This window comes from Anguilla anguilla, chromosome 10 (assembly GCF_013347855.1).
Source record: "Anguilla anguilla isolate fAngAng1 chromosome 10, fAngAng1.pri, whole genome shotgun sequence".
Classification (NCBI taxonomy): Eukaryota; Metazoa; Chordata; class Actinopteri; order Anguilliformes; family Anguillidae; genus Anguilla; species Anguilla anguilla.
Genome location: NC_049210.1, coordinates 21153705 through 21171440, shown reverse-complemented (window position 1 = coordinate 21171440; position 17736 = coordinate 21153705). Strand labels below are relative to the sequence as shown.

Genomic DNA, 17736 nt, shown 5'->3' with positions numbered 1-17736 from the left:
ATTCACTCACGAAAGATGGTCAACTATTATTCGTAATTTCTTGGGAAATACTATTATTATTGAGGACTTCTGGGCATAGCTAAGCCGCATGTTTGCTGATAGACCTAGCTGACATCGTTTTCTGGAGCAAAACAGAAGCGGATTGAACTGTATTGTTGATTTATTGTCTCTGTCTCCATCTACTGAACACAGATAAGATTTCATCATTGCTATGTAAGTAGGCTATTATTGTTCAAAATACTTCGGTTATATACGTTATTTTTGAAATTGAGTGTGTTTAAATAGGTTACTGGTATTAATGTGGATATTTCACACTGTAATGTAAGCATTAGTAGTGTAATAGTTTTTGTGAAGCATGCAACGTGAGCGCTGGAACATTGCATAGCATACATAAAGTTTGTTTACGCTAAACCGGAAGTTCTGCACATATTCCGCGCAAGGCATCATGGGACTTTGGGATATTGTGGATAAGTGCACCATAAGGTACAATAATGGTGCGACAAAGCATTATGTTTTCCACATATAAAGTTTCTGTTTGAATTTGAGCAGGCTCCTCTTTGTTGTGATGATGAGTCTATTTTAATGGATAAATCCCCTGTAGCCTCATTGATATTTTTTCTGTCAACGGAGGGTTCACAGACTTAATAGAGTACAACAGAAAGAGAAAATCCTCCTCTTCTGACGAACCTCCTGTGTATTGTTTTATTTAAAGGGATATGATTTAGGCCATATTTGAATTTGCACATGGCTATTTTATATTTTCTTTACTTCTATTGGACAAGCATTTACAAGATACTTTCTTACTCTTACTCAAGTAATTATTTGGATGACTACTTTTACTTCTACTTGAGTCATTATTATTTTAAAGTAACAATAATTTTACTTGAGTACAGTTTTTGGCTACTCTACCCACCTCTGTTTATTACATTTGTTCTGAAGTTTAGTGAAAGGCTGATGTTTTTATATTTGCAAACTACAGCTGACAACTGTGACAACTTCCATCTTTATTAGAATTCTGTCACTGTGTGATTTATGAGAGAACCAATGTTTGGTGTTTAGGGCTACCTAGCTTATTTGGTGTGAGCAATTATTTGAAATGATAATAATAATTTAAAAAAATAATAATAATAAAAACCATACACACTGGCACCTCCAAGAATCAACCTGAGTGACCACTGATTTTGCTGCAAAACCCTTCACATGCTGACCTTGAGTGAAGAGTTGGAAAAGCAGGAGGCCAGCCTGCGACATGTGTAGCACAGCTCCTTCATGCAATGAACTGCGTGTGGTGAGGAACAGCCGTGAAGTACAGCACCACCTGCAGGCTGTATTCGGTACATTTTTCATTGTGTGGTATTCCAAACAAACGAGCCTTTAGGGACATCATTTACTGTTTCGTGAATCCTTTCGCTCCTTGTAGCCAATGAGAATGTCCATGACTGCGTGCTACTTCTTGTAACTTTTAAGGAAATACGACTTATGGTAACTTTTGAAGAAGTAGGTTCCCCAAAACGGACAACTGAATCAAACACACCAAGCGTATGGTGTGTGCCCTCGCCAATACAACGAGCCAAATCACAGAGGCTGTGATTAGCATATCAGTAATAAAATTATTTTGCATTTGCATCATTGATTATACAACACATTTAACAGTTTGCTATTTTGTTTATGTGTTGAGGATAATTATCAACAATTGTCAACAATAAAAACTTTTTTTTTAAATGATAAAACAGGTAATAGACGTACTACACATTTGTAGTCAAGGTTAATTTCCAGTTTCCGGGTAAGGTTTAAGGGGCTAACCTTCCAGCCTCCAATTGTAAAAAGTTAAAAATTCCATTATTATTATTATGAAGAAGAAGAAGAAGAAGAAGAATGTTTATACTTACTGTTGTTGTTATAGTTATTATTAATAACTATAATAATATTATTATTTGTAGTAGTAGTAGCAGTAGTAGTAGCATGCACTGAAGAAGTTAAATCTCACCTCGATCACACAAACACCATCAATGTTTAGCACCCACCACACAACAAGGAAAGACACAAAATGTTTTGAGTCAAAGTTTTATTAAAATTAAGAGGACTGGTCCTCCTGTCCCAACAAACTGAATATAAATACAAAGCGTTATGTACTGTACATGTGGCAGTAACAGCTGAAGGTGTACCAACTGATCCCAGATCAATGATGAGCTACTGAGATCAGATTTCAAATGGAGGTTTTGCCTGCTTTCTCTATGCATGAACAGAAAGCAAGTCAGAAAGATAGTAGCTCCATTCTGAGATAAAAGGAGAACTGAACATCTTGGCTAGTTGGGCTGTGAATGATTAGAAAGGGTTGAAGTCTTGACTTTTTTTCCACCCCAAAGTTCTCCCCAACTTTTCCCTTTGGATCAAAAACCTGTAGGCAGCTAAGAAGTCCCTGTTCTTCCCCAGCTATGGAATATTTGCTGCAGTGTGCCCTCACGCCAGGATAAGGACACAGGACCCAGGGAACACATCACAGGCATGCAAGCTTTCCGGAAAGTTCACCAAAAACAAGTTTACTCGGTCTGGCTTACAAGCTTCTCATATGTGACCTGAGAGGGGATTCTTTCATTTGCTCTTTTTTTTGCTGTATCAGCATGACAGAGATATCAACGATATCAGAGATCCAACTGACAACACCTTAGATGTGGGATCTGTGGCCAGTGCTGTGCTTTTTCGGATTCAAGCAATTACCACACATACTTGTATGGCCACAGGTCAAGAGCACATAGATGCTGATTGCTCAGATGGTGCTGAGATGCTTGGACTGCAGACTCTAAAACAAACCAGATGGTCAGCTCTTGCATTAGTTCCATCCTCTCTACTCCATTTTTCTAGAAGGTTCCAGTTGGCAATGGAAGTTTCCAGGGCAAGAAAATTCATGAAGAGGCACCTTGAAGGCTAGAACATTCATTTAAAACAGAACTGCCTTTGGAAATCTCAAAAATTTTGTAAGATGCATAAAATTGGAATGTTTCATCTTCAGCAATAGAGGCAAAGTATCCAACATTAATTCCTCAATCTTAATTTCTTCATTGACCTTTATTCATTTTTTTCTGCATTATTTGGCACTATGTTTGTAAGTGGACTCAGTCAAATGAGTAAAACATTGTAACACTGGAGATCAATTGCAGCTTTAAATGATTCATGTCTTGTAGCCTATTTGTAGAGAGACGCAACACTTGTTTACAGGGATTCTTACCCAAATTTTCTCCTAGGAGGCGGAAATTCATTTTTTCACCTGTACGGGACGAGTCTCTAGTCTTAATCTTGAGAACCATATGTGCCACTATGCTGAAACCTACACTAGGGATATTCAATGAAAACAAAATAAAAAATATTTTTGAAAATATTTTCACTGCAACTGTCCTTTAAGACACTTGTATTATGCCAAACTTTTTAATAATTTCTGCTGGGTCTCAGGAGGAAATGACTAAAATAACTTCTTTAGAAACTGATCTGGTTCTGAATTCCAGAATATCGGTCTTGCTCCCAGTGTCTTAAAGAATACAAACTTCCCTTTCTGAGTGTAAAACATGTTATGTCTGTCTGAGCACAGAGCCTTTCTAATCTTAGAATGCAGAGCTAACCACCTGGTTAGCCTAGAGAACCCTATGTCCATATTTTCCCATAGAGAAATCAGCCTCATTGTACTGCTGCTTCAGTTGCACTGAGTATACTTTGACTGCATGTGACATGGATCAGTGTTACACAGCCTCCTTCCAAGCACTACAGCAGGAGAGAGGCTGTATGGACATTCTGCCAGAAATATAAGGTGCAAAAAAAACTGCTACACAAGAAAGCCTGCAAACCGTGCAGCCATGGCTACACTCAGAGGTGTTTTGTAACCCCAAAAATGGAGTAATCGCAAAGGGTTCAATCTATATCTTAAAGGGGGGGAGGGGCATCCCTACCATAGCTTAGAAACCTGTGTACCTTTAAAATGTTTTCACAGTAATGTTTTCCTACGTATATGCATGACTACTTAAATAACTTTACTATTCGCACTGTGCCTTCTTCTGAAGCATCCCCGTCTCAAGGATTTCTATGCCTCCAAAACAAAATGGATTACAAGGCGGTGAAAATAATTTGACAATAAAGCCATGCCCCAAAAATTCCACTCAGAACAAGGAGAAAATAATGAGCAGGTACCATTTTTTCAACAGTGAATCAGCTTTCCTTTTCTTTGTTCCCATAATGCATTGCAACCTCATAGATTCAATTTTGCCCCGGTTTTAAAAGTGCAAATCCAAAGACAAAACAAAAACATGAGAGAAGAGCTAATGCTTAAAGTAACACTGATATACATGCTCTTCACTGCCTACGGTAATACTGTTTCCCCACAAACACCAACTTTATTCATGCACTTTGCTATACACCAGAAAGCCAGGATATGCCAGCTCTGAGGCACTGATCTGATCTCCTTCACATCTGTGCTGTCAACACTGTCCAACATCATCCTACAACCCCATCATATTTATTTTACTTCCTTGATTCTACAGCTGCAACAGGTTTCAGAAAGAGTCAGTGTCCAGAATGGGTCATTCTGGTGGGTGGGATATGAGGGATGGGACTGTGGACTGAGGCAGGTGGAGGTTCTCCTCCAATCCCAAGAAACTGAAACCTGATCTAGAGTGACCATCCCCCCCCCCCCCCCCCCCCCTCAAAATTTCCAGAACATGTATGGGTTCCCCTCCCCCCTTGTATACAAACAGATATTAGAAATAAAAGGATTAGATTCATTGGGCGAGGGGAGGAGGGCAGTCAATGCTGGGAATCGCTCTAGCTGGAGTCTCCAGAAGGGGGCGACGGCGGGTCAGAGTCGGGCTCGTCCTGCTGGTCCGAGGGCAGGTGGACTCGCTGCTCGTCCATACGCTTGGCCTGCACTCTCTGGATCAGGCTGAAAAAGTCCTCGTCTGGAACCGTGGGGGCCCGCGGACCCAAATCGGGAGGGGAGCAGCGCTGATCGTCTATCCTAGAGGACTGGAGGGGGAGGGGGGGAGGGAGGGAGGGAGAGAGAGAGAGAGAGAAGGGAGACAGAACAGCAAAGAGAGGGAGGAGGGAGTAGAGTGGGGGGAAGGAGGGAGAGAGAAAATGAAGCAGAAAGAGGACAGAGGAGTAGTTACATTTTATTGCATAATAGCAATCTAGTATACGCGTTTATGCAGTGTCTTATATAGGAAATTATATAGCTGCATTCTAATAGGATAATAAGAGAAGCACTGTATAAAATGACATTTAGCATTCTCTGTCACAGCCAGTTACACTTTACATTGCTGCCTTAACATGCACACAAAATGGTCTTTGCACTGGTTGTGGTAATACTCTGTTGAACAGTGCTAAAGATAAAGATATTTCTGTATACATGGTCATCATACCATCCTAAGTAAACCTTTCGAAGTACACATTTGAAATTCCGCAAGAACAATATTTTCTGGCAGTGACTCCCACTTTTGCATTACCTGGTGTATTTATTTTTCAAATTTTCAGAAAGCATTTGAAAGACCATCTCTGTTATAATGCTTTCTTTTGTCCTGAAATTTCACTAAATGAATGAATATCATAACTCACAAGTGAGTCTAAAGTGGGTCTTACAGTTGCCCAAAAAATACGAGATATTTGGGCTTGCCATGACAGTAAAGAAGAGAGTGAATTAGGGATTCAGGATTCAGTGAACAAAGCAATACACAGATGTAGGTATATTTCTGGGTGGGAAATATATTCCAAAGTAGATTCTAGCATGACTCAATATTCAATATATAAGAGCAATTTCCCACATCTTATTCCAGTTACTCATAATGAGGAATACTTGCCCAATCAGTATGGTTAATGGAATAAGGTGTTTACATGACTCATGTCACAGTCAGAACACTGGAATATGTTAACATCATGATATTGGCATGCCTGTAAACATGATCACGTTTTTTTTTTTCTATTTGAATGACTAAAATTCCTTTGAACTGGAATTTGAATCTGAGAGAAAGCGAGAGCAAGCGGGATTCGGGGGGTGGCACTGGAGGGATGGAAGTACGCAAAGCGTCAGCGAAGAGGAGCGGAGCGCGTGCGAAGGGAGGGTGCGTGCGGACGCGGGCGCGCCTCCAGACCGCCCGTACCTGGCACTTGATGAGCATGTTGAAGAAGTCGTCGCCGGGCTCCTGGGGGTCCGCGTCTCCGCGCAGGTGCCCGAGGTTGTTCTGGGTGATCCTGAGGCCCGGCAGGTTGCCGACGTTGGCCCGCTGGTCGTCCAGCCGGCGGCTTTGTGAGCTGGCGATGAGGTCAAACAGCTCCTCCGTTTGTGGTGAGGAGATCAGGGAGCAGGAGTCTGCCAGACATACCGAAAGCCCTGGTTAAATATGCTGAAAAGCAGTCATAAATGCTAAAAGATGCAATAAACACACAGTAGAACATGAACACACCTGAACAATCAATAAAGACACAGAGAACAGTGCTCACACGGGTACATACACAAACATGCACCAAAAAAAAAAAAACTGACGTTTTAAGTTTTAACTTGGTTGTGAATAAATTGAAAGAGGAAGTAACATGTCTTTATATTCCATTAAAAGGTCAATTTAAATAAAAAAAATCCAATTTGCATTTGGCTCAAAAGTTTCACATCGGTAATTGAACCCATCACACATTACACAACACTAACAAAATGAGACAAACAATTGAGACCCTGTAAACAAAGTTTTGTAAAAGTAGACAAACAACAGATGATGCATGCCAGGCAGAATTAGGCCAATATCCACTACTAAGTACTATTCAGAAAAGTGCCATCAAATTTGGAAATATTTTAAAATGAGTGACCCCCCACTGCTATCTTTATAAAGCCCTGAAATGCCAGGAGGGCTCAGTCAGCTGGTCCTGGGATTCATTGAATACTAACACAACTAATAAAAGCCAGTCCCAGGACAGTGACATCCTTCTAGCTCAGATAATTTCACCCAACACAGTTATAATGAAACAAAAGGGAAAAGCATTTTACCTATTGGAAAAAAATGACTAAAACCCTAAACAAATTTGATAGCTATTTGGCCCTAAACAGTGTCTGTGTCTGCTTACCTGACCATGGTGACAGATAGCAAACAGAGAAAAAACTTGACAATGTACAGACTGGTCATCACAAAAAGGCAGATACAGGCAGACCTGACTGCCCAGAGAGGACAGACTGTGCCCACAATGCAGTCAAAGAGTGGTGGAGACAGAGCTACACTCGAAAATTACCAGAACATAAGGGAGAACTTTGAATGACCACCAAAAGAAAATGTATTGGACTAGTGGAAAATTACATACAGCTTTCCATAAATAGAGGGACAACCAGTGAGTGTATGCTTTGGAAAGATAAGTATGTATCTTGTAATGCCAATAAAGCATTTTTTGAATTAAAAAAAAAAAAAAACTGTGTGGCAGGCTGTGACAGGGAGACAGGCAGAGATAGAGTGACAGGCTGTGACAGAGAGACACATTGATAGAGTGACAGGCTGTGATAGAGATACAGGCAGAGACAGAGTGATAGGCTGTGACAGGGAGACAGGCAGAGATAGAGTGACAGGCTGTGATAGATGTGACAAGCTGTGATAGAGAGACACACACCGTGATAGGGAGACACACTGTGATAGAGAGACAGGTTGTGATAGAGAGACACACTGTGATAGAGTGACAGGCTGTGATAGAGAGACACATTGATAGAGTGACAGGCTGTGATAGAGATACAGGCAGAGACAGAGTGATAGGCTGTGACAGGGAGACAGGCAGAGATAGAGTGACAGGCTGTGATAGATGTGACAAGCTGTGATAGAGAGACACACACTGTGATAGGGAGACACACTGTGATAGAGAGACAGGCTGTGATAAAGTGACAGTCTGTTATAGAGAGACACATTGATAGAGTGACAGGCTGTGATAGAGATACAGGCAGAGACAGAGTGATAGGCTGTGACAGGGAGACAGTCAGAGATAGAGTGACACACTGTAATAGTGACAGGCAGCGATAGAGTGACAGGCTGTGACAGAGATACAGGCAGAGATAGAGTGACAAACTGTGAGAGAGTACAGGCTTTGATAGAGTGGAGGGCTGTGACAGGCAGGCTGACCAATGAGGTCACCCAGTGGTGACTCAGGGCTGGAGGTGGCCCCACCCACGGCACTGCCCTCATCCTGCGGCTCATCAAGATGGCAGCGCTGGTCATCCATGCGGCTGCTCTGGAATTTGCTGAGGAGGTCGAAGAAGCAGTCCTCATCAGAGGGGTCCCTGGCCAGCTTCTGAAAGAGAGGTACACCCGTGTGAACCCCATGCTCTCTATCGCCTCACACATCCCACATCCTGCATATAATCCATTACATTTTCAGTACAGAAATCTGCTTAGTTATTCAGAGGTAACTGATGTCTTTTTAGACTAAGTTAATAAACTTAAGTCCATGACAGCCTGACAGGAGTTTATTTGTTATTTTTAATAAATGTTTGCAACCATGCATTAAGAGCAGTATTCAGAGAAAAAAGTGTGTGTGTGTGTGTTTGTGTGTGTGTTGTGAGTGAGAGAGAGCTAGTGTGAAACAGAGCATTATGTGCATGCATTTGCGCATGTATGTCTGCATGTATATGTGTGTACATGCATGTAGGCATGCCTGAGAACAATCTGTACATACCAGTGTGTGTGTTTGCTTAAGAAGTGCAGGTGCGTTGCGTGCATTTGAGCGGAGTGTGTGAATCATAAAAGTGTATATGCTAGCTGCATATAGGCAGCATGATAAAGGACATTGTCCTATAAAACTCACCTTGAACAAACACGTTCTAAACTGGGTCAGCTAGCCTGAGTGGGAATGTGGGCCAGCGCAGACAGTGAAAGAGAGCCTGGAGTCTTTGTCATTGTGTGACATTGCGCTGCTTCGAGCTTTGAGGCCCTGGGCAAGTTTAACTTCCACAACGTAGCATCTAGGCCACAGATGAATCGCTACACCAAGCTCCAATCGCACATACCAACAGAACTGGGTGGACACAACGTAAACCCAAAACCGCCACCGTGTCTTGGTGTGTTGCCAGATATCTGTGAGTGTGAGGGAACACATGAATATTCACTTTGTCCATTATTATCTAGAAAACATGAAAATCTTTTTTGTTTGAGAGTTTGCTCCATGCACTAGCCTCTCATTGGCAAAGACGTCCAAGATGATGCAGTTCATAGACATTTCAAGTGAGACTTGAGCATAATTTCCATTACCATCACACGGCCAGAAATACTCCGTAACTCACATGTGTGGATGGACCGTGCAGGTGCTGTCCCGATCAGTTTCAAACTCAGGGGATACATAAGCTTCTCAAGAGATCAATGACTCTCAAATGCTACGCAATGGTCACTTACATATCCCGCAGTGTAACTGATTGCAAGTGTGTTCAGGATATAATCTTAAATCTTATAATCCTGGTCATCGTCACACAGATAATGATATGCTCACGTCTGGTGGCCTGGCCTTTCGGCATACGGTAAAACTACCGCGCAGACTGCCAGTCGGACCAGCGTAACACAGGTGTTTCTTCGTGCGTAGGGAAACCGGCAGCACCAAGCAGCCAGGGGTAGTATTAAATTGGGCATTTAAACTTGCTAACATCAATAAATCACTGCAAGCGCCCACTCTGCACATTTGCGATAACATTTCCCGCCGACAAATTGCCCCTGTGTCAGTCTCAAAATAAACTAACCCAGCAGCAACAACTCATCCAGACCTCTCTGGAGAAAGCTTGGTCTCTCTTTGTGCTCTCTCACTGCTGTGTGCTGTGGAGCTGGGGTCTGATACGTTACATCTGTTTCATATATGTTCCTATCCATAACAACATGTGAGGCAAAATACACCGATCAGCCACAACATTAAAACCACCTGCCTAATACTGTGTAGGTCCCCCTCGTGCCGCCAAAACAGCTCTGACCCATCGAGAGTTTTTTAAATCATGTGGAAATAATTCACCCTCTGACAACATCTTAGCTTTTTATAGCCCTGTAGCAATGAATAATGTAATAAACTACCAATAGTGTAATAACTCCCAATAATGTAATCCATTTCAAATTTATTATGTAATAAAAACCAATAAGTAGTAGTAGTAGTAGTAGTACTAGTAGTGTACTTCATTGATCCCCGGGGGGAATTTGCACTGTTGCAGCATCAAAGACAACAAAGTAATACAATCAGATACAAATTTACATTAGATACAAAATATCAGATACAAATATACAGTAAATACAAATATATACAGAAATCCAAATATACCAGAGGACATCTTCAGAGGTGGAGTCCATGCCTCGACGGGTCAGAGCTGTTTTGGCAACACGAGAGGGACCTACACAATATTAGGTAGGTGGTTTTAATGTTGTGGCTGATTGGTGTATATTGCAATCAAATGTGCTTGAATTAATGTAATCTGCTAACTCTGTTCTTCAACAGAAATGCTAACAATATTCATATGAGAGGAGGGTGAGAGAAAGAAACAAAGGAGCATGGGTATACAGGGGAGTGGTAAGCAGAGGTAGGGAGAGATAAGAATAGCTGATAATGGGGGTAATAGATCATGGAGTTGGGAGAGACAGTGGAGGGGTGAAAAAGGTTGGTGAGGGGTTGGTGTGGGTGGGGGATGTGTGACATTGCTGAAGCACAGGTGAGACGGGGTGACTTCTGTTTCACGCTGGCTCATCGTTCATGCGAGGCAGAAGTCACCTTTTCATGAAGTGCACGTCACCCTCCAGCCAATTACAGAAGCAGTATCTGCTCATTAACAGGCAGGCCAAACAGTCAATCCCAGCCTCATGAAAGCTAGGCTCGCATGTGAGATGCTGTGGAGGTCTCTCTGGTTGCTAAATCCACAAAAATTAAACGAAGGGGTGGGGGGGCCAAAGGAAGAGCTTGGGCACTGAAATCATGCGGATATACCACACCTTTGATTTCAGCCCTGAAAAACCCCCCCCCCCCCCCCCCACACCCCACCCCCCGCTGCTTTTGCATTTTGCAGCCCTGGCATTATCTCGCCCGCTCCGAGCTTGTGACCTTGTGAAATCACACGTCTGTGCGAGCATCATCTCCAATACATATGCACGGTTCTCACAGGTCTTTTCATCTTGCAAGCTTGAACGTGACTAAAATCCCCCCCCCCCCCTCCCCCCCGAGGTCACATGACTTTTGGACGGACTACCACGCCAGCAACGGATCTGATCTTGCTGACAGGCCCAGAGGTCATCCAGCATGTCGTCTGTGATGGCCAGCCGCGTGACGAGGCCGGGCAGCTGAAGGCTACAATCTGGATGTTGACATGGCGCTTGGACGGCGGGGGCCGCGTGTGGTTACTATTTATCATCTTTTTTTATTACTGACCCGGCTGCATTACAAGACTGGGCACCGGTACACAAACTGAGATTGGCATGTCCCTATTGCATAACATCCGATACGTCCCTAATGCGTTAAGTATATGTCCCTAAAGTATTACATCCGATATGCCCCTAATGCATTACATCTAATATGTCCCCAATGAGTTATGTCTGATATGTCCCTAATGCATTACATCTGATATGTCCCTAATGCATTACATCTGATATGTCCCTAATGTATTACATCCGATATGCCCCTAAGGCATTACATTCGATGTATCCCTAATGCCTTATGTCTGATATGTCGCAAATGCATTACATCCAATATGCCCCTAATGCATAACATCCGATATGTCCCTAATACATTATGTCCGATATGTCCCTAATGCTTTATGCCCATTATGTCCCTAATTCGTTATGTCCGATATCTCCCTAATGCTTTATGCCCAATATGTCCCTAATGCATTATGTCCAATAGATCCTGAAAGAGTTGATTGTAGTGTCAATTGTCAGCACAAATCTCTACATAGAAATGGTCTTATGGTACCACACAAGAGAAGTCGTAGGTCTCTACAAAAAATTTCTGAGGGGCAAGGTCTTTGGGGTTGGCCAGAGACCTGAGATTTTTCTCACACCAAACCACCTGACTTACTTCTATTAGAATTGAAAGTTTCACTGGAGGCACAGCATCCACAGTGAAGTGCATGCAAGCAAAGGAACATGATAAAACCCGAATCGTTGCCGCTCAGTTCACATGGCCACGCCCGCGAGGCAAACGCATTCAACCAGGAAACGCGCTTTGGACTGCCAATCAACATGACTGCTAACCATGCAAATGCGGCACTCCGCCCTTCTTTGGAAATGGAGAAGATGCAAAGAAATCTGAGCCAATTGCAGGGATTGTTGTTCTGTCTTACATTGACCCTAAAAGTTTATGGCTAAAAATAACGCATAACTGCTGTAGAACTGCAGCAAAAAGCACCCCTGGGCACATTTGACTCCACAGAAGGACAAAATTACAGGCAGGGTCATGCACTCTTGTCAAAGTGAAGGATTTTAGACACACATGCACGCACGCACGCACACACACACACACACACACACACACTGCCTCCAGACACCTCAGAGAGGAGCTGCCCTCTGCTTTCCAGCAGAATCCCTCAAGCACAGGATAACCGTGTTCCAATCCTGACCCTATTTAAGCACCAGCCCAGCCCGGTCCTGGTCTATGCAGGACCACATACAAAAGACACCAGGAACCAAAGGTGAGCTAGTAACGTCCAATCAGCTCCCTAATGTGCCCGCCCCTACCAGCTGCACTGACGGACAGAGCAGATAACTGCCTTTTTTTAACCGAATCACATCCTAATTAACACCCTTCCCAGAGTGCCCCTGGGGGAAATCAGATATGTCATTTAATGAAAACCTTTTCAGCCATACGTCTTTTCCTTTTACACGCACAGGCTATTCAATATCTCATTAGTCACAGTGTGAAATTTAAATGGAAATAAAAATTCTGAGAAATGTAAAACAAAACAAGCTTTATTCATTCAACAATTTTCTAAAATTAATTGCCTTGCTCTAATGTATCCGTTGCAGAAAATTAGTTGGAAAAGCAATGATTTTGCCAAATGTCCGAAGGGCTAATATTCCAACAGCATTAAAGCCTCATTTTTACTTATCTCTTTAGGTTATTAGCGTTGCAAATATAAAATACCCATAATGGTCTAACTCAGGCAGTCAGAGAGAGGCCACTAAAGGTTGTTTAAACAACAGCAACAATTAAAAATAAACTAGGTCAGAAGGTGTAATTGGGTTAGGATCGACACAATAAATCCACGCCTGAAATCACGCCATAACCTCACCACTACACAGACAAAACACACACACACACACACACACACACACACACACACACTTTTAAAAAGTAATTCTCAGTACAGTAAATGAGCAACAACTACACTGACAACAACGCAGAAAACAAATCATTTTCTCACATTTTTTTTGCCTGTGAAGCAGCTCTGGCTTTTTCTTTCTTAAAAACTAAATGAAATAAGTTAAGATTTAAAAAAACAAAACAAATCAACACAGAAGTATCATCACGAGTGTCCCGCAAAGGGAGCCGAACAAGTAGGGCTAGCTAGCAGCACTCCACCAGCGCCTCTCGCCCCTACTCTCTGTCCCTCCCTCTCCCTCTCTCTCTCTCTCTCTCTCTTTGTGGGACACCTTTCTGCCAACCCCCAGCCGGGTTCCCACGCTGGTAAAATGTCTCATTACAAGACTCTGGGTCTGTTCATCAGGGTCCCCCACCCCCCGATCCTCTAGAGATAGAGAGAGTGTGTGTGAGTGTATGAGAGAGAGGAGGGGGAGGGGGCCTGGTGAAGGGCACAGGCTGCAAGCGTGTCAACACTACCTCAAATCACCCCCCCTCCCCTCTCCGGACACACCCCTCAGAAAAGAGCTGTCTGTATGGGTGGTGTGTGAAGCGAAGGTCTCTTACTGTGGTCCAGCCAAGTGCACGCACTCTCTCCTCCTCTTCTCATCAAACAACTCGCTGCTTCTCGTCCTCTGTTCCCCCTCTCTCACTCTCGCACCGTCCTGATACTAAGGCTGTCGTTATTGTTTCACACACAGGGAGAGGGAAGGAGAGGGAGGGAGGGAGAGGAAGAGAGAGAGAGAGAGAGAGAGAGAAACAGAGCAAGAGTAGGAGAGAGAGACAGAACAAGAAGAGAGTGAATGAAAGCCCAAGATAGAGACAGAGAGAGTGTGTGTGTGTGTGTGTGAGAGAGAGAGAGAGAGAGAGAGAGAGAGAGAGAGAGAGAGGATGGGGCAAAGTTTCTCCCCTCGGCTTACATCACGGTCGCTATAGAAACCAGACCACCAGTTCCAAACCTTGCCCCTGGTGCACACACAGAGAGACCCACACACACACATTCCTGCATTGCTGCGTCTCAGTTCTCCCAGGAGACCGCTCTCCTCTCACTCCATTGGCTGCGGGCATAATTGGAGCTCCCACACTGGTTCCCGCCAGAGCAGGGCAGACCCTGTTAGCGGGGTTCACACCTTCCGCTGAGGGAGCAGGCCCAACCAACAGGAGGCCGAACGTGGGGGGTGGAGTTAGCAATGGGGGGAGGGGGGGTTGGTTCGGTATCCTAGATACCTCACACACTGATCCCCAGGGCCAGGAGGATCTAAGAATCCTGCGGAGGAAATCTGTCTCCCAGCCCCAGAGCATGCTGGGCCGGCGGAATGGCACCTTGCTCCTCAGGTTCAGGTGGGGACATAGAGAGTCCCAGCAGGTAACCCAGCAGGTAACCCATGGTATGAGTCCCCCATAACTGTCTCTCTCCACCACTGCCTGGACATCCTGACCCTCCATCAGCCTCTGAGACCATCTTTACTCTGCATTTTAAATGCATTCTTGGATCTGTTTTTCATCAAACCTAGTTTCAGCAGAAAGCACACTGCTACGCAACATTTACACTATCACCAAATGTGTGTGTAGATATTTGCAGGACATGACTCAATTCTATGTGCCTGCTCGACCACTCCACTCTGCGGCAGCAGGGCGCCTTGTAACCCCTCCCACCCGCCCAAAGGGATCACAGAGCTTCTCCACCCTAGCTCCCCAGTGGTGGAACGAACTCCCCGTCCCTCTCCGGACCTCCCCCTCACTACCCATCTTCCGCCGTGGCCTGAAGACTCATCTCTTCAGACTATACCTAGACTAACCACCACCACGCTGTATAGTTCACCCTTTATAATAATAATAAAAAATAAAAAAAAACCTTTTTCCTGTCACTTGTTACATGTTGCCCCATCCCTGCACTTCTTGGTAACTTGTATTTGTCCTAATACTGTAGCTTATTCTTCTGCCTAGTTGGCTTTGCAGAACAGTTAGGCCAGAATAGTGTTCATTGTTCTCGGCTAGAAATAGCTGTACAAAATAAGTATTGTACCTTACTGAACCCGTGTTCAGCAGTTGTCTACGACCATGAAATGCACTTTTTTGTACGTCGCTTTGGATAAAAGCGTCTGCCAAATGAATGTAATGTTGTAATGTTTCCAGTGAGATAACTTTCCGTGCCACTTCAGCCACACATATGCACACACAAAAAAGGCCCGTTGTAAAAGGGCCATGTAATAAAAAAATTAAAAAAACTTCATTTATTTTGCCAGATTAACAAGCATATCATTTATATAAGTAATGAATTAACAAGTAAACCCCAAAGCTTTCCTTTATCTGTTTAATGTTGTACCAGTCTCCTTTTGTCTAGCTGTATTGTCTAACTGTACAAGTTAGACAATACAGCTAGACAAAAGACAAAATTAAAGGAGAAATTCAATAAAATCTAGTTATATTTTATAAAGTATAGGCTACACTTAAGAGGTAAACTCCTCTATTAACTGTATATCACATTACAACAAAAAAACGTTACCAGCATACAAACATTTCAAGTTATTCACGCATACAAAGCACTGTCTTTAATTAAAATTTAATCAAGTCAAATAATTTAAACTTGCTAAATCTAGGCCTGCCATTAAAAGTATTGATATCAAAATAAGGGCAAGTTACCACAAACAATATTGGCTATCTTAGCTCATACAAATTTAACAAGCTTTATTCCAAAGCAATGCTACCCAATGTTCCCTAAATTATTTAATGTAACTTGGCCCTGTGTTTTTTCATCTTAGCAATGACAATGCCAGTTAGTAATGACAATGAAATGTGAAATGCATACACCTCCTCTGTCCAACAGTACATACACCTCCTCTGTCCAACAGTGTGTACACCTCGTCTGTCCAACAGTGTGCAGTACATACACCTTCTCTGTCCAACAGTGCATACACCTCCTCTGTCCAACAGTGTGTACACCTCGTCTGTCCAACAGTGTGCAGTACATACACCTTCTCTGTCCAACAGTGCATACACCTCCTCTGTCCAACAGTGTGCAGTACATACACCTTCTCTGTCCAACAGTGCATACACCTCCTCTGTCCAACAGTACATACACCTCCTCCGTTCCAACAGTACATACACCTCCTCTGTCCCACAGTGCATACACCTCATCTGTCCAACACCATAGTGCATTCACCTCCTCTGTCCAAAACTGACAAACTGACAAAATGACGAATGTTTAGTGCTTGAACATAAAAAAATACTCAAAAATGCTATTAAATTGAATTAGAATTTTGACATGAAATCTGACACAATAAAACTATCTTTCAAATGTAGGCACTGAGGTAGATTATATTGCCATTCCTCTAGGTTACACCAAGTCTGGATATCCCTCTCAGCAATTTAAGACAAAGCCATAACTGACCATTTTCACTGTACTTGCATGTCAGTTAATTTGTCTGTGAATTACTGACACATTTTCAGCAGTAGGGGGAGCTCCTAGACAACACTCTCAACAATTGCAAGAACATGAAGAACAACTAAGGCATCTTAAAAAGGGCTTTTTTTAATTTTTACTGCATAGGTTTGCATTCATATTGATTGAATGTTCACATGCGTTAAGGGCACTGCGCGATATTGGGAACTGATTCGCTTGATGGATGAAGGATCAATACAAAATGCTAAAATAGGCTCCTGCATTGCCCTGCTTTTGTTTTGATTTCCCATACTGTGTTCTATTCATACACCAAACACAGGTGAAAACTGATACCCAACTCAGTAATTTGGGTGAGAGAACATTCTCTGTGAAATATTCAAACTGCCTGCTGTTATAACTACTTCAAGATTTTTAAACATTAGGCATTTTCAGGGGAATTTTGGATAAATGCTTACCCCTGTCCCCTCTAAGGGTTAATCTGAAAGATGGAAACTCATTTCAGGGAACCAATCAGATGGAAGCTTCATACAGAGCCTCAGGGAGGCACCAGAATGTGCGTGCTTACCGACGTGGTCACCTGCACGCTGATGTCATCAGCATCCAGCAGAGAGTCCCGGCCGGGCCCCCACATCCGCTCGTCACCCAGCCGGCCCTCAGGCTGCCCCGTCTTATTGGCGGGCCTGGAGCCGTTGCCCCGCCCACCTCGGGAGGAGTCATCCAGGTGATTACAATCGCCATTCTGCTCCTGAGGGGAATTGAAAGGTTTTATCAATCACACCACCACCGGCAAACATTAATGAAAGCTTAGGTAGTCGGAACCAATACCTTTTCAGATGAGTACTTCCACAGGTCCACACTGTCCATGCTGTCTCTGGAGCTGAACTTTGGTCTGGCACCTGAACAATACAGACGCACAAAAGAGGTGAAATACATCAAGTCAGCATCCACAACATACTGGTGACCAATGAACTATAGCATTGTTCGACTGGAAAATTAAATTCTATTTTAATTTTAATTAAATTTAT

The 17736-nt window shown here is 43.2% G+C and overlaps 1 protein-coding gene across 1 annotated transcript in view; it reads right to left on the bottom strand.

Annotated features, from left to right (window-relative positions):
• Positions 1–2048: 2048 nt before the first annotated feature.
• The window catches only part of LOC118206476 (G-protein-signaling modulator 1-like), a 42546-nt gene continuing 26858 nt past the window's right edge, over positions 2049–17736 (bottom strand). Inside the window, exons 10-14 of the mRNA XM_035379249.1 lie at positions 17537–17607; positions 17277–17456; positions 8121–8289; positions 6138–6346; positions 2049–5007 (exon numbers count right to left, since the gene is read on the bottom strand). Of these exons, the coding sequence (XP_035235140.1) occupies positions 4807–5007; positions 6138–6346; positions 8121–8289; positions 17277–17456; positions 17537–17607 (830 nt within the window). The 3' untranslated portion in view covers positions 2049–4806. The remainder of the gene's footprint in view (positions 5008–6137; positions 6347–8120; positions 8290–17276; positions 17457–17536; positions 17608–17736) is intronic.